General features: G+C 62.2%; 2 protein-coding genes across 12 annotated transcripts in view; one reads left to right on the top strand and one right to left on the bottom strand.

Moving 5' to 3' along the window:
• The window catches only part of PPIP5K1 (diphosphoinositol pentakisphosphate kinase 1), a 44,871-nt gene extending 40,317 nt beyond the window's left edge, over positions 1-4,554 (bottom strand). For 9 of the 11 annotated variants that reach the window (XM_062642607.1, XM_062642610.1, XM_062642611.1 and 6 more), the window contains exon 1: positions 267-621. The gene's annotated coding sequence lies outside the window, so the exon portion shown is untranslated. Of the gene's footprint in view, positions 1-266; positions 622-4,294; positions 4,346-4,447 lie in introns of those variants that run through there. The other 2 variants (XM_062642608.1, XM_062642609.1) reach the window with 2 other exon arrangements.
• A 551-nt stretch (positions 4,555-5,105) lies between these two features.
• CKMT1A (creatine kinase, mitochondrial 1A) lies at positions 5,106-13,977 on the top strand. The gene is made up of 9 exons (XM_062642587.1): positions 5,106-5,433; positions 10,219-10,417; positions 10,780-10,875; positions 10,993-11,214; positions 11,694-11,779; positions 12,763-12,886; positions 13,034-13,168; positions 13,397-13,522; positions 13,727-13,977. Exons 1-9 carry the CDS (start codon positions 5,285-5,287, stop codon positions 13,841-13,843), a joined length of 1,254 nt encoding a protein of 417 aa, XP_062498571.1. The 5' UTR covers positions 5,106-5,284; the 3' UTR covers positions 13,844-13,977.
• The last annotated feature ends 836 nt before the right edge of the window (positions 13,978-14,813 follow it).

The raw sequence follows: 14,813 nt of genomic DNA, 5'->3' as shown, positions 1-14,813 counted from the left end.
GAGAAGGTCAGAGGCAGGGTGAGCCAGGGCCAGCCGTGCTACTGGAAGCGGTGATGGTGGGGAGGGCAGGGACTCATCTGGCTTGAGTCAGCCCAGGGATGTGTTGCCCAGCACAAAGGGGAGGAGCAGGAAGAGACCCTCAGGGTGGGAGGGGATCAGCATTCAGGATCGTTTTAGATGGGCAGCTCCACTGTGCAGTTAACCCCTTTACACTGACTGGGAAAGGGACAGTGTCACCACCAGCGCTGAAATCATGTGAGACTTACAATTATGCATGCTCCAAGCCACTGTCTAAATCATGGAAGGGGACAGTGGACACTCTCACAGGCTCGTACACCCAAAGACATCAACTGGGACTCCACAAGTTAGGACAAGGCTTAGGGCGGTGACGGTGACTTCCCAATTGCCAACTTTCATCCTTTCAGCTCAAGAAGACCTACAGTAACAGAAAGATCCGTTTGAAAGGAGCATGAGTCTGCAGGGAGGAGGGAAAGAGGACACAAGAGGAAGCATCAGCAACAGTCTGGGCTGCAGGTCAGGGCTCCTGAGTTTGCAAGCTGGCTCCAATTTACTCTATGACCACAGAAGCTGATTATCGGGGTACAAGCTCTGCTTTATAAACACCAGTGTCTTGCACTGGTCTTGCACTGTGTCCTTGCACCGTCACCTACAGCAGCAGCACTGCCTGCCACCACAGCAGCCGGGTTTGAATACACCATACGCATGCCCTGCACACACCAAGGACACAGCTGCTCACCTCTGACCATAGCTGCACACACATAATGTCACACTGTTCCCCTTTACTGTGTTTTCCCCAGCTGGAAAGTGGCCAAAAGCATTCCTCCCATGCAAGTGCAACCTTGAGAAGAGGGCATTGTGAACACCTCATGTTATTATGTACTTCCAAAAAATGGGCATGAGACACTATCACTGCTTCTCATGCTCTCACATGCCTTCCAGCACCCCCCAGATGCCTTCCAGCACCCCCCAGACCAAGTCCCTGAGCTTCCTCCCCTGTTGAGCATGGTTCCCTTTGCTGCCAGCACACCGCAGGAGGCTGCACTGCCATGTACAGTTGTGAGCTCCCAGTGCTCTGGCAGCTCCTCTCCCCCGAGCAGAGCCACCGCCTGCCAGCGGCACGGGTTTGTGGTAGGCAAGAATCCCCTCGCCAGGAACATGGGTGGGATGTGGGCAGGAGAAACACACAGAGCAATCCAGCTGCTTGTGAAATCACCTTGTAAATAAGGGACAGAAGCAAGCATGCCTGCACACAGAAAGGCTGTGCACGCTCCCCAGACGGGCAAATGCAACAGGTAAGCACTCGGAGAAAGAGCTGGAGCAGAAGCACCCCCAAAGTCCCACAGCCGCACTGCCAGGCGCTGGTTATCACACTGCATCTACTGGAGGAGCTGACACCAACCCAACAGGAACCAGAGGCGACAGAGCGAGCCTGGACGTTGCACCCAGGCGCGGACGCCCGGGTCTGCCTGGCTCTAGCCCACACGGGTACCCAGTGCCACCTGCTCCTGCACAGGCCTCGGGCTCCAGCATGCAGAGAAAGCTGTAATTCACCACCAGTACTCTGCTGGCAGGAGCAGCAGCTCTGGCCTGCCAGGCCATACAGGCACCTGATGTGTGCGCCACACAGCTCTGCTTTCACATGAGGACACGAACAGGATGCCCGACATGCTCAGGAACCATTTCCACTCCTGTGCCCTGCTGCCAGTGCAGAATGAGCCCTTAGCAGCTCAATGGCTGATGATTTAATGAAGTAAACCATGCAAGGAGAGGAGGAGGGTTGTTTTCTCCAATCCCATATGGTCCTCCTGAAAAAAAAAACAGATCAAGCAGCAGGAAAACCTTTGCCCTGAGAAATCGTTGAGTTCTCTACATCCCTGCTCCTAGCACAGAAAAAAACCCTCTGCCTTATCTGTAGCTATTTCTAGAGGCCATGACACACCACACTTGAACCAGGCAAAAACCTGGAGTCTTGCTGAAGCCAAGAGCCACTGATGCATCAGGCGTGCCCCTGGTGTTAACAGTGAAAGCCTCATGAGCTTAGGTAGCCTCTGGTGTAAGGAAAGGTAGAGGGCATAATGAAAGCCTTTTAAAGTAGATCCCTTATCTGACTAGATTCATTGCCAGAGAGACCACAGGCTCTTGATGAAACAGAGTTTTTATCTACAGTCATAACTAAGGCAGGTAAAATTCAGATAGCCTGTTCCTGTTAAAGGGAAGCAGGCAAATGGAGCTCTATCCTGAGCTCCAAAGCTTTTGGCCATTACCAATGGCCAGTAACATGAGGTGCTGTCCCCACGCTTGATTCAGCTCTAGTGCTGGGTGCCAAGAGAGTCCAACAGAAACGGCAGCAGTGAGTTCCTGCAGGGTGCTCAGCCCACACCACCACCACCATTACCTCCTTTCTTCAAACCTAGAGCTATGAGAAGCAATGACAGTTTGTGATGCTGACAGCTCTGCATCATCCTCACTGCTTCCTGAGCTAACTGCTCCTAGAGGTCATACATCCAGTCCAGTGCCTACTTGCAGAGAGTGCTACAGGCCTTACCTTTCACTAATCACAGCAAGCAAATTAAGTGTTAATAATGCTGGCTGTGTAGTCCAAGAGAGACAAAAGCATTTACACAGCTCTCACACACACACAGAAAGGTAAAGATGGAATATTCAGGCTTGCTGGTCCCATCATAGCTACACAAGGAAGTACACACCAGTGGCTGCAGTTAAAGACATTCTTGCACTCCCTTCTCAGAAGGGCAGCTATGATCTCCTGCACAATCATACTGAAGGCTCCTATAACCACCTATAGCAGCCAAAAGCTGCTGACCCACAACTTGGAACTGAGACACAGACCTTGCCTCTCTGTGTCCTGGGACTAATGCAGCTCCCTAGACCACCCTGTATTAGTGATAACAAGCTAAGTTTAGTGACCTGTTTTCTGGTTCCCCACCAGTTCATTCTGGCACTGTCCAGATGAGGATGTTCACGGAACAGGGAGACTTGTTCTCTGTGCCCCACTTCTGAGGTACCAGAAATGTCAGAGAGAAGGCAACATGACCAGGTCTCGTATGAACTCTGTACTCAGCGTGGCACTGCCCACTAAAAAGAGTGGGCTTGGGCAGTGCCTTTTGTTTCATTTGTTTTTTAAACGCCTGATTTCAAGGTGCAGTCCCCGCAGAGGGGGCTGGAGGACGAGGACTGCAGTAGCTGAATGAGGTTCACCACCTGGCTGGCAGCCACCGGCGGGACAAGAGACAGGTCCAGGAGCAGAGGCCCCCCAGGGAGCAGTGGGAGGGAGGCCCCAGGAGTACAGGTACCACCTGCAGATAACAACCAACCTGAAAAGCTGGTGAGTGAAGCACCTTTGCCCAAAGTGACTCCTACTGCCACAAGGGCTGTTTGTACTAAGGGCAATTACATACTTACTTACAAAAGGTGAAAGCTGTACTCTTATCATAGACACTTAATTGCTTCAGAAGAAAAAGAACACCTATTCCAGAGTTAATAATTAAAAGCTCTTTGGAGGTGCTGTGTGAAAGCAAGCTCCCTCTGTTCTGTTAACAGAGGTTCAGCATGTTCACAACCAGGAAGCTGAAGTCCAGCTTCTAAACATGAGCTCTGCCCATTCGAGCAGCACTTCTGGGAACTCCCAGTCCGTGGCCATCTCCAGGGCCAGCCCGCGATGGTGGAAGCATTGTGGCTGCCTGGCCAGGATCTGCTCTGCTACACAATACCCTGCAAGCAAAGAGCAGCCTCCTGCCTTATCGCTTCTGCGCCGGAGCGAGCGCTGCGCTGCTCACAGCACCTGCGGCGCTTCTTGTCTTATGAGGTCGTTTCTAATGAGGTTTTTTAATGAGATCGTTAAGTGTGAAACTTCACAGGACCACAAGGTACCTGACACATAACGAAGGCTCATCCGCCCCTGCCTCCCGGCCCTTCCCTCGCACCGAGTGCGATGCAGACACAGCCTCGACCGGCCCGCTCAGGGAGAGGGAGGCCGAGGCAGCGGCTGCTCCCCCAGGGCCGCTCCCTCAGCCGGGCGGCACTGACACGGTCACGGTCACGGTAACGCCAACCCGGAGGCCGCCCGTTCCCCGCGACACCGCCCGGAAGGCGCTGCCGGGCCCGCTCAGCCACCGCCCCGCCCGCCGCCCCACGGGCCCTCCCGGGCAGAGACGGCGGACGCTGGGCCCGACAGCCGCGGCCGGGCCCGGCCGGGCCGGGCCGACAGACTGGGGCTGCGGGAGACAGGGCTGCGGGAGACACGGCTGCCACTTACCCTGCACCCCCCGACAGTCACCGACGAGCCGGCCCCAGCAGCGCTGCGCCCGGACCCCCATCCCCGTTTCCCTCCCCGGGCCCGGCGCCCCGAGGACGCCCCAGCACCCCGCAGGGGGCGCGACGCCGGGCGCCGCCATTTCCCTCCGCTCACCTGCGGCCTCCGAGCGCACCCTGCGCCGCCGGCGCTGCCGCCGGCCAATCAGGACCTGCTGACGGCCGAATCCAGCCAATGGGCAGGCAGGAGGGCGTGGCCGGCCGGCCACCGACCGGGCGTGGCGTGGCGGCCCCTGGCGGCGGCGGCGAGCGCTGCGCGGCCGGGCGTGACGCGCGCACGTGGGGCGCGGGCCCAGCGCCGGGTCCCTCGTTACCACGGCAACCGCGCCGCGCGCGCCGCCCCCGCTGCCGATCCCGTACCGCGGGTCCGCAGCGCTCCCTGCCCCGCAGCTCTGAACCCTCCGGTGCCGCGGGGCCGCCCGCCCTAGCCCGGCCTGTGGGGCCCGAGGAAGGGGCGCCCGGCACCGGGCAGCGGCACAGAGCGCGGTGGGGCGGGGGTGCCGGTGACCGCCGCCCGCGCCAGACCGGGCCTCCAGGAACGGTCCGCCGGCCCCGCGACACATCCCGGGCTGCATCCCACGCGTGGCTCCAGGCCGGCAGGGACCCGCGTCCGGCTTCAAGTGCGCGGACTTTCCTCGGCCTCCCCTCCGCCGCCGCCGGCCGCTCTGTGCCGCGCCGAGCCCGACCCGGGGCGCGCGGGTGTCCGGGGCCCGGTGCGCGGCCGCCCCCCGGCGCTGTCCGTCTCGCGGTGCTGAAGGCGGCGGCGGCCCCGGGGAGGGGCGGGGCGGGGCCCGCGGCAAGCAGGTGGCAGCGCCTCGCGCCCCCCCGTGCCCGGCCGTTCTCCGCCTCCGCGCACCCTCCCGCTGCCGCCGTTCCCATTCCAGCTCCCGTTCCCATTCCCATCACGTCCTGCTCCCTGCCGCGCCGCTCCGCGATGGCCGGCACCTTCGCTCGCGCGCTGTCCGCCCGCCGCTCCGCCGGCCTCCTGGCAATGGTGGGCGCCGGCTCCCTCGCCGCCGGCTTCCTGCTCGCCCGGGACCCGGTCAGCGCCGGACACCGGCAGCGGCGGCGTTACCCGCCCAGGTACTTGCGGGAGGGCGGCGGGCAGGGGCCGGTCCCTGCGGCACCAACGCCGGGGAGGGCGCGGGGCTGTCCCGGAGAGGGGGGGGTCCCGGGTGCGGCGGGGCGGGGGCTCTGCTCGTCCGCGGGGTGGGGGTGACCGGGACGTCCCTGATCCCCGGCCGGCGGCTGCGGGGCTCGGCCGTGTTGGACGGAGCCGCCCAAGGGCACCGGCGCCGCCGCGGCGGGGCCTCCGCGCCCTCCCCGAAGGCTGGGCCGCCCCAACCGCCGCGCGGCCACCGGGACCTGCACGGGACCCGCCCTGACACGGGGCCGCGGCCCCCCCCCCCCCGGCGCATCCCCCTGCCCACGGCCCGGCTCCCCAGCACCGTCCCAGCGCTGCCGGCAGCACCGGGACAAGCCGCTGCCCCGCAGCATGCGGCGGGAGGGAGAGGGGGAGGACAAGGGCTTGCCAGTGGGGCTGGGGGCAGGGGGACTCTGTGGGCTGCTGGGGCATGGGAGGACAAAGCCCAGGCTTGGCGCGGTTGTGGCAGGAGCCAGGGGACACTTGCCAGCGTCCTGGTGGGAACTGGATGGAGCAGAAGGACTCATTCTCTCCTCCCGGCCAAGCACCCGGGAGCTCCGCCTGCAGGAGCCGGTGTCAGGACAGAGCTGGAGGCTCCTGGGCAGCCCCCGGGGGCTGGCGGCAGCTCCTGGCCTGGCCTCATCCGGCTGAAGCAGCCTTCCAAGCACCATCCTTGGGGACAGGGACTTCTCTATTCAACAGAAAGGCTTCCTGGCAGGTCCTCACTCCTCCTTCTCGGGCGGTTTGTAAAGGGAGAAGTGGAGGTGCCCGCAAGGGCTGAGCGGGCAGCCCCCGGCCTGCAGGCAGATTTTGGATACAGATGAGCCCTGGGACGTGTGATCAGGATCTGTGGGATGTGCGCATGGAGCCAAGCTGGGCCAGGCGGGTGCCTGCAGGGCCACGGCCCGGCTTAAGCATGCTTTTGGCGGTAATGCTGGCTCTCCAAGAGTCCTCGCCCTATTTACACAACCTGTGCCTGATCTCTTAAGCCAGATAAGTGTCACAGCTGCAGAGCGGAGCCAAGGTTCAAGCAGCAGCACAGAAGGCCTTGTGTCACTCCCCCAAGAGTGTTTGAACCACTCTTGCCAAGGGCTGCCCAGGGACCCTGGCTGGGCCACCAGCACACGGGGTGCTTTGGGGCTGGAGGCTGGAGAGGTGCTGGAAGGTCCTGCTCGCTGCCCAGCCCCAAAGAGCATGGGGGGCTGTGGCATAGGATGGGGCTGAAGGCAGGAGCTGCCTGCACCTCACAGGCACTGGGCAGGGGAGGAACAGGGTCAGAATGGGAGAGGGACACGATGGTGACCAGCTGGTTCTTCCTCCGTGCCCCGGCACCGGCTGCTCAGTCTGGCACAGCTCAGTCAGGTCAGGAAAGCAAGGAGTGGGATTTCCTCCTCACCCTGGTGCCGTTGGAGGCGGTGCACAGGGAAGAAGCAGAGTGGGGAAGGAGGCAGCACGTTACTGCTCCAAACACATACAGCCGCTGCGGTCCCTGCACCAAACACTGTGCAGTAGGAGAGCGGTGAGGCGCTGCATTGCAGGCTCAGAGCCATGCTTGTGCAGAAGCTGTGTGCTGAGAGCAGTGCTGAGGCTCAGAAAGGAGGGGACAGAAATGAAGCCAGTTGGAAGAGTGACGAAGGTTGGATGTTACTGTTTATTCGCCTCCAAAGAGGTGAATAAACAGCAGGGAAGGGGGGGCTCAGGTGAGTCTGGAGGAGGGGGTGAAATCAAGGTAGGGAACGTGTCTGAGAAGCTCTAAAATGAGCTTCCTGGGAGGGTCTGTTTAACTGGGCATGGTTTTGTAATGGTGCCGACAATGGAAAAGAGCTTGAACAGAGCCCCAGGACCAATCCACAGCATCCACTCCGCAGGGTCCAGACACCCACAGTGATTGTGCTCCTCTGCTCCTTAAGTTAAATGACAGGAGGCATTGGCAACAGCCTTGAGGGATCTGAGCAGCACTGCTTGTCATTGCACTGCTTGTCACTACACTGCGGTGCCAGTGGCCACCCTGGGAGGCTCGGGCGCTCCCCCAGGGAGAGATGTAGGCACGGAGATGCCAGCTGCAGTGCCACACGGTGCCTCGTTTGGACGGCAACGCCAGCGTTCCTGTCAGTGTGTCCACACAAAGCCCAAGCCCTGTCCTCCTGCAGAACACAGCGTGGGCTGCACTGCCTGCAGCAGCCTGAGCACCACGCACCCTGCACACCCCACACAGACCCCATGCACCCCACACCCTCACACACACACCCCATGCACCTTGCACACCCCACACAGACCCCGTGCATCCCACACCCCCACACACACCCCCCATACACCTCACACACCCCACACAGACCCCATGCACCCCACACCCCCCCTCACACACCCCACACACCCCACACAGACCCCATGCACCCCACACCCTCACACACACACCCCATGCACCTCGCACACCCCACACAGACCCCATGCACCCCACAGCCCCACACACCCCATGCACCTCGCACACCCCACACAGACCCCGTGCACCCCACAGCCCCACCCACACACCCCATGCACCTCGCACACCCCACACAGACCCCGTGCACCCCACAGCCCCCCACACACACCCCATGCACCTCGCACACCCCACACAGACCCCATGCACCCCACAGCCCCACACACACACCCCATGCACCTCACACACCCCACACAGACCCCGTGCACCCCACAGCCCCACACACACACCCCATGCACCTCGCACACCCCACACAGACCCCATGCACCCCACAGCCCCCCACACACACCCCATGCACCTCGCACACCCCGCACCATCAGCGTGAGCCCCCACAGAGCTGGTGACGCCAGGGAGGGCACTGGGGGTTATGGATCATGGTGCAGAGCCACGGGGAGATGCAGAGGCCTCCACTCCCGGGAGGCTGCTCCTGCGGCAAGCACTTCCTGCTGCAAGGACAGGGAGCGCAGTGGCTCCTGGCATTGCCCTGTTCATCCTGACCCCCTCCAGCTCTAGGAAGGCTGAAGAGAAACTCCCCAGATTTGCCGGCTGTGATTCAGGGCTGTTCAGGGGAACGTGTGTCCGGAGCAGGAGCAGAATGAGCACTGCAGCAGGCACAGACCCTGCGGGCAGGGATGGAGTCTCAGGGTTTTGGACTTCGATACCTCGGTGACGGTTGGGACTGCCCGTAGCAGACAGCATGTATAAACCTGCTGCAGTCTCCTGCTTACTGGGAGTGAGCTTGCTCCCCTTAGCAACCTTTGCTGGCTTTCTGGACATAGTCTGCTGCCACTAGGGTGGAAAGTGCAGCAGGCTGTGCTCCTGGCAGCACTGGCTGTGCTGCAGGCAGAGGAGGAACTTGTCCAAGTGTCCCATTCTGATCAGCAAATGCTTTTTATGAGAGTGTGTCTCCCCGGGGAGACGCGGGTCTGCAGCCAGCCGGCAGCAGGGGCAGGAGCAGGGGGGAGGCTGGGCAGGCTGTGTCCGCTCTCAGACGAGTCAGCTTCTGAACTGGAGCATCTCTACATGGCACAGATGTGGGTGGGCTGGGGGAGCAGCCCTTGGCCTGCGCTGCTTGGGAAGAGTTCCAGCCTGGAGGAAATGCCTCCTTGCACTGGTCCAGGCTGGAGCTGCCAGTGCTTTCCTACGCAGGGCAGACCCAAGCCCTACCTCCCTTTCTTTCTGCAAAGCGCAGGAAGCCACAAGCAGCAAAGAGCCGTAGGCGAGGGGCCAACGCACATTCCTGGTCCTGCAGATGCAGCGGGGAGGCGTCAGCGCTCGGCTCCGCAGCACCAGGACCCGGAGCAGGACCTGAGCGCCGCGCAGTGCCCGGACTTGCTGCTGTGATGGCAGCCGGCTGCTGCTCCCACCGGCCCGGCCCCACACCCGCCCGTCACCTCCTCTTGCACAGGGATGACCCCTGCCCAAGCTGCGCTTCCCCCAGGGCAGTGCCCCTCCAGGCACAGGCCATCAGCCAGGACTCCGTGGCTGACATGGGCCGGTCCTGGCCCACTATGGCAACAGAGGCACCACCTCCAGCAGGAGGGATTTGGCCCAGGAGAGCACTGTCGGGTCCTGCCCTGCCAGCCCCACATGAACGCAGAACGAGCTCAAAGCCCAGCTAAAGTGGGAATGAGGTCAGGGGATGGCCTCCCGCTAAGCTGATTAGAGAAAAGCATACCCCTAATACAATAAACTGCACCGGAGCAGCGCGGCTCCCACCGGCTGCAGATCGGGGTCAGCCAATCTCCTGCCCCACAGCATCCAGGCTGTGGGGAATGGGGCCCCGGGCCTGGCCAGCTGTTGAGCACACAGGGCCCCACGTGCTTCTGCCACCCGTGCCCAGTGCACACCCAGCCCACTGCCCACAGCCCCAGTGCTGGGCAGCACCATGGAGGAGAAGGGGAGTGAGACCCCCGGCAGCTCTGCACTGCCTCCTGCTAGCCCGGGCTGGAGCTGGGGCTGGGGCTGGCGTGACCGCCGCTTGGCCAGCAAGAGCATTCCCAGTGCCAGGCCCTGGTACATGGCTGATAAGGAGCCGCACCCAAACAACCAGCCCAGATTGTTCATGGACTCTTGTCCTTGCGGCATTGTCAGCCCTCGGCTCAGGCTGCTCTCTGCCCTTGCCGCACAGTGCCCCTAACTGCTCTTCCTTGGCCTTTGCCGGTGGGCACAAGCAGAGAAGCTCAGCCTCCCTGCCCAGAGCTCCCCACTCTTGCCCCAGAGGACTCATCAGTCTCTCCTCCTGCAGTGCTGAGTACCCCGACCTGAGGAAGCACAATAACTGCATGGCCAGCAACCTGACGCCAGCCATCTACAGCAGGCTCTGTGACAAAGCAACCTCAAATGGCTGGACCTTGGACCAGTGCATCCAGACGGGCGTTGACAACCCCGGCCACCCCTTCATCAAGACCGTGGGCATAGTAGCTGGCGATGAAGAAAGCTATGAGGTGAGTGGCAACCCTGCCTGCAGCAGCCTGGTACCTGTGGTACATCCAGCAGCCTGGATATCAGTGCCCATCTCCTGCTGCCCAGCCCGGGCAGCTGCAGAGGCCCCTTGGCCAGCCCCAGTGTGTCCCTGCAGGACAGGGGGCTCCTTCAGAGCAGCTGCCCTGGAGCCCTGCATCCTCCTCCGCCTCCTTGCTGGGGCAGCAGCGGCCCCATGGATTGCTATTGCATCGGATGGCAAGACCCACCATGGCCCCAGCCACCCCCTGTATCTCCCCTGCTGCCACGTCCCCCGTGCCGGCAGCAGGGCCATGTCCGTGGGGCGCAGGGTCCGCATGGTGCCCATCGTCCTGCTCGCTTCCAGGTGTTTGCTGACATATTCGACCCCGTGATCCAGGAGCGGCACAACGGCTTCAACCCCCGCACCATGAAGCACTTCACAGACCTGGACGCCACAAAGGTGAAGGAGCTGGGCAGTGGCGCTGTGCACGGGGGTCTCTCCCCGGGCCTCGGGGACAGGGCCCCTGCCAGCACCGGTGTCCTCCTGTAAGCGCCCCATGGCTCCTGTCTGTTCCAGATCAAGTTTGGCCACTTCGATGAGCGCTATGTGCTCTCGTCCCGGGTCCGGACCGGGCGCAGCATCCGCGGGCTGAGCCTGCCGCCAGCCTGCACCCGTGCCGAGCGGCGGGAGGTGGAGAAGGTGACTGTGGAGGCACTGAATGGCCTCACCGGAGACCTGTCGGGCCGGTACTACCGCCTCAGCGAGATGACGGAGAAGGAGCAGCAGCAGCTCATTGACGTGAGCCAGTGCAGCTCCTGGACGGCCACCCCTTCCCTGGTGTTGCCCCTCTGGGAGGCTGTATCCTCCCTTCCCAGCCCCATTGCCCTATGGGACCGGGACCCCTTCCCAGTGAGGCTGTCCCTTGGTGGAGGGGGTGTTCACATTCTGCTCAGCCTTCCCACGTCAGGGAGGAAGGAGCTCACTGAACACAACCCCAGTAGCTCACAGCCCCTCCAGCTCTTGCCCCATGTCCCTGCCCATGCCCAGGGGAAGGTAGGCTTGTGGTACATGGCTGGTGCCCTACCAGCCCCCGGAACAGGGTGGGCTGTGCAGCAGCTGTCTTGTGCCTCCCTGGCCAGGAAGGCAGGGACTGCTGCCCACAGATGGGGACAGCAAGTGAGCTCTCCCTGCCTGGGACAGCTGCGGTGCAGTGGGACAGGGTGCCCTGGCACTGGCTGTGCGGCCCTGGCGAGCCCGCGCACTCTGCCTCCCTCCAGGACCACTTCCTCTTCGACAAACCAGTGTCCCCGCTCCTGACAGCAGCAGGAATGGCCCGGGACTGGCCCGACGCCCGAGGGATCTGGTGAGGATCTGCCCTGGCACCAGGCAGTCATCAGGGCAGAAAGGCTGGGGTGATGCTGCTGCTCCGTCAGGCTGCCCCAGCCCTGCCACCACGTTCCACACACCGGCCGCACCGCAGACCCAAGCACGCACACCAGTGCTCACCCACGGCTCTGGGGCTGGCCTGGGAGCCCCTCGTGAGCTGCATTCAGCAGCCACCCACTCCATGCACAAACCACACCATGCTCCTGAAAGCGGAGCTTTGGAGCCAGCCTCTGCTGTCGGTGCTGCCCGCTCTCACCCTCCTGTAGCGCCTTGTGCTCTAGGCTGCAAAAACCCTGTAACTGCCTTCTGCTGTCCAGGCAATCCCCAGTGCTCCTTCTGTCCCCAGGCTTCTCCTGCCACGATGTCATCTTACTGCTCGCCCCAGCATCTATCTCTGCACAGCCATGCAGCATCCCACACACCATCGCTCACCTGAGGTGACAGCCAGCTCTCACTCTCACTGGCACAGCACACAGCACCTTTATAGCAGCCTCATGGAGAACAGCTCCACAGCACACGTTCCCCAGCTCCAGCCACCCCTTAATACAACATCCCAATGTGCACCCCACACCTCAGAGCCCCCTCCTGCTGCCTGCATGGTGCAGGAGCCATGTTCCTGTCCCCAGTCTGGGCAGGGCTGCCACCATGCTGGCACCGAACTCTGCCTCCCAAGCAGCACTTGCCTGTACAAACGGCACTTGAGCCAGCACCAGTCCCCTGCAGTGATGCATGTGGATGAACACTAGCCTGTCCCCAGGAGCATCTCCTGGCTGGCTGCCTTGCTGCCTTGCTGTGCTGTGGCAATGTGCTCCCAGCCATGGGCACAGGAAGGACTGGGGGGCAGCACTGGCACCTTGGCCACGGGGGCAGAAGGGGCACAGGTGGGCCTGCCATGGGTGGCTGGGTGGGCATGGGGCATCTGCAGGCAGGCCGCCAGCACAAACACTGCCCCATCCCTAGGCACAACAACGAGAAAACCTTCCTGATCTGGATCAACGAGGAGGACCACACACGCATCATCTCCATGGAGAAGGGTGGCAACATGAAACGTGTCTTTGAGCGGTTCTGTCGTGGCCTGAAGGAGGTGAGTGCCCGATGGCCCCACAGCACCTGGCCCTTGACAGGCAGCTCGGCTGGGGCTGAGCAGCGCTGCCATGCCTGGGGCTGAGCCGTGCCAAGTACTGGGCTCCCTGCACCCGGGACTGAGTGGCTGCTTGTGCCTCTATCCCAGGTGGAGCGGTTAATCCAGGAGCGTGGCTGGGAGTTCATGTGGAACGAGCGGCTGGGCTACATCCTGACCTGCCCCTCCAACCTGGGCACTGGACTGCGAGCGGGTGTCCACATCAAGCTGCCGCTGCTCAGCAAGGTATCACTACGGCCGGGTCCGTGGGGAGCCAGGCCAGGGCTGTGGGAGGTGCAGGACTGCCCAGGACCCTGGAGCTCGTTTCATGTTCCCCCAGGGGCCAGCCTGGGTCTGCTCAGGGCAGGGCTCCCTGTGGGTGTTATGAGCAGGGTCCTTGAGTGGTGGGAGGGCTGCTCTGGGGAGCAGGCAGCGGCTGAGGGTCCCGCTGAGCACTGACACTTTGGGCACCAGGACAGCCGCTTCCCTAAAATCCTGGAGAACCTCCGGCTGCAGAAGCGTGGGACGGGTGGTGTGGACACTGCAGCCACTGGCAGCATCTTTGACATCTCTAATCTGGACCGGCTGGGGAAGTCAGAGGTGAGTGTGAGGCAGAGCTGCTTCTAGGGAGGGAAGTTTGGGACGGCCCAATGAGCCCCAGCCGCTCAGGGGCCATGTGCCAGGGCTGGAACAGGGGTGCAGTGGTGGCACCGCCTGCCCTTGGCACCAGTGGGGCCAGCCGGAGCCCGGCTGCCGTGGCATCCTGAGACAGCCCCCAAGTCCCAGCATGTGCTCCTGATGCAGGTGGAGCTGGTGCAGCTGGTGATAGACGGAGTGAACTACCTGATTGACTGTGAGCGGCGGCTGGAGAAGGGGCAGGACATCCGCATCCCAGCCCCATTGCCGCATGTCCGGCAGTGAGCTGGACCAAGGCAGCGCCAGCCCTGTGGGACCCACCTCCCCTCATCCTATAGCTTTTGTTACCCCTGTACCCAGCATGTTGCTGTATCCTGTTACCCACAATGCACCAGATCCCATAAACATGCGCTGCTTTAGCCGTGGCTTGGTCTCCTCTTCACCCCAGCACCCTGTGCCCTGCAGAAGGGCTTGCACGCAGTTCTGGGTTTCCTGCACTGCAGAGAGCTGCTGGGACAGACAAGGCCAGGAAGGAAAAGATGCTCTCGGGCCATGTGCTGCTGTGGGCAGGGAGCAGAGCTCATCACTTCTGCCCATTGCAGTATTCCTGGGATGCTCACAAAAAGCATTGGGGCAGGCAGAGTAGGAGAGCCAAGGTGAAGGCAGATGGGGGCCCAGCTCTGCTCCTACCTGCAGGAGAGAAAGCACTGTCAGAGCTGAGCATGTCAGCCCCAGCACTGCATGGAGGAGCTCACATCTCTGCTGCTGCCAGTGCTCCAAGTGCAGTTCTGGGCAGGGGCAGCACCATCTGCCCCCGGGTAGCATAGGGCTGGGCTGGGGTCTCTGCAGGCAATGGAATGCAGGGTGCAGGTTGGGGCTGGCCCCACCACACGTGTAGCAGCCTGAGCCCACAGTGCTGGTGGCCAGGAGGGCCACGGACACAGCCATGAAGGGGATGAACCGTGACAGGCTGGCAAACAGCTGGGGGTGAGACAGGGCCATTTGCGGAGCAGCAGCACAGCCACAACCGCAGAACCTCCTCCCAGACATGAGTGAGGGCACCTGCAAAGCTGCGTGAGCCCCAGCTCCGTCAGAACACAGCCCCAAGCATCCAGCACAGGTCCAGCGCCACCCAGCAGTACCCTGGGTGAGCACCCCCGTGCATGGGCTCTGCAACCCTTCACACGTTGGACCTCTGAACTCCAGCAAGTGCCTGCCATGTGCAGGGTCTACACTCCCGTGTATGGGCCGTACC

This window comes from Pezoporus occidentalis, unplaced genomic scaffold (genome assembly GCF_034315485.1).
Source record: "Pezoporus occidentalis ecotype Australia unplaced genomic scaffold, CSIRO_AGI_Poc_V1 ctg72, whole genome shotgun sequence".
Classification (NCBI taxonomy): domain Eukaryota; kingdom Metazoa; phylum Chordata; class Aves; order Psittaciformes; family Psittacidae; genus Pezoporus; species Pezoporus occidentalis.
The sequence above is the reverse complement of the archived record's forward strand: the minus strand, read 5'-3'. Positions and strand labels throughout refer to the sequence as shown.

Coding starts and splice junctions, on each gene's coding strand:
- CKMT1A (XM_062642587.1), top strand. CDS start 5,285: ATGGCCGGCACCTTCGCTCGCGCGCTGTCCGCCCGCCGCTCCGCCGGC. Junction 10,876..10,992: donor CAGACCTGGACGCCACAAAG/GTGAAGGAGCTG, acceptor TGTCTGTTCCAG/ATCAAGTTTGGCCACTTCGA. Junction 11,780..12,762: donor CCCGACGCCCGAGGGATCTG/GTGAGGATCTGC, acceptor CCCCATCCCTAG/GCACAACAACGAGAAAACCT.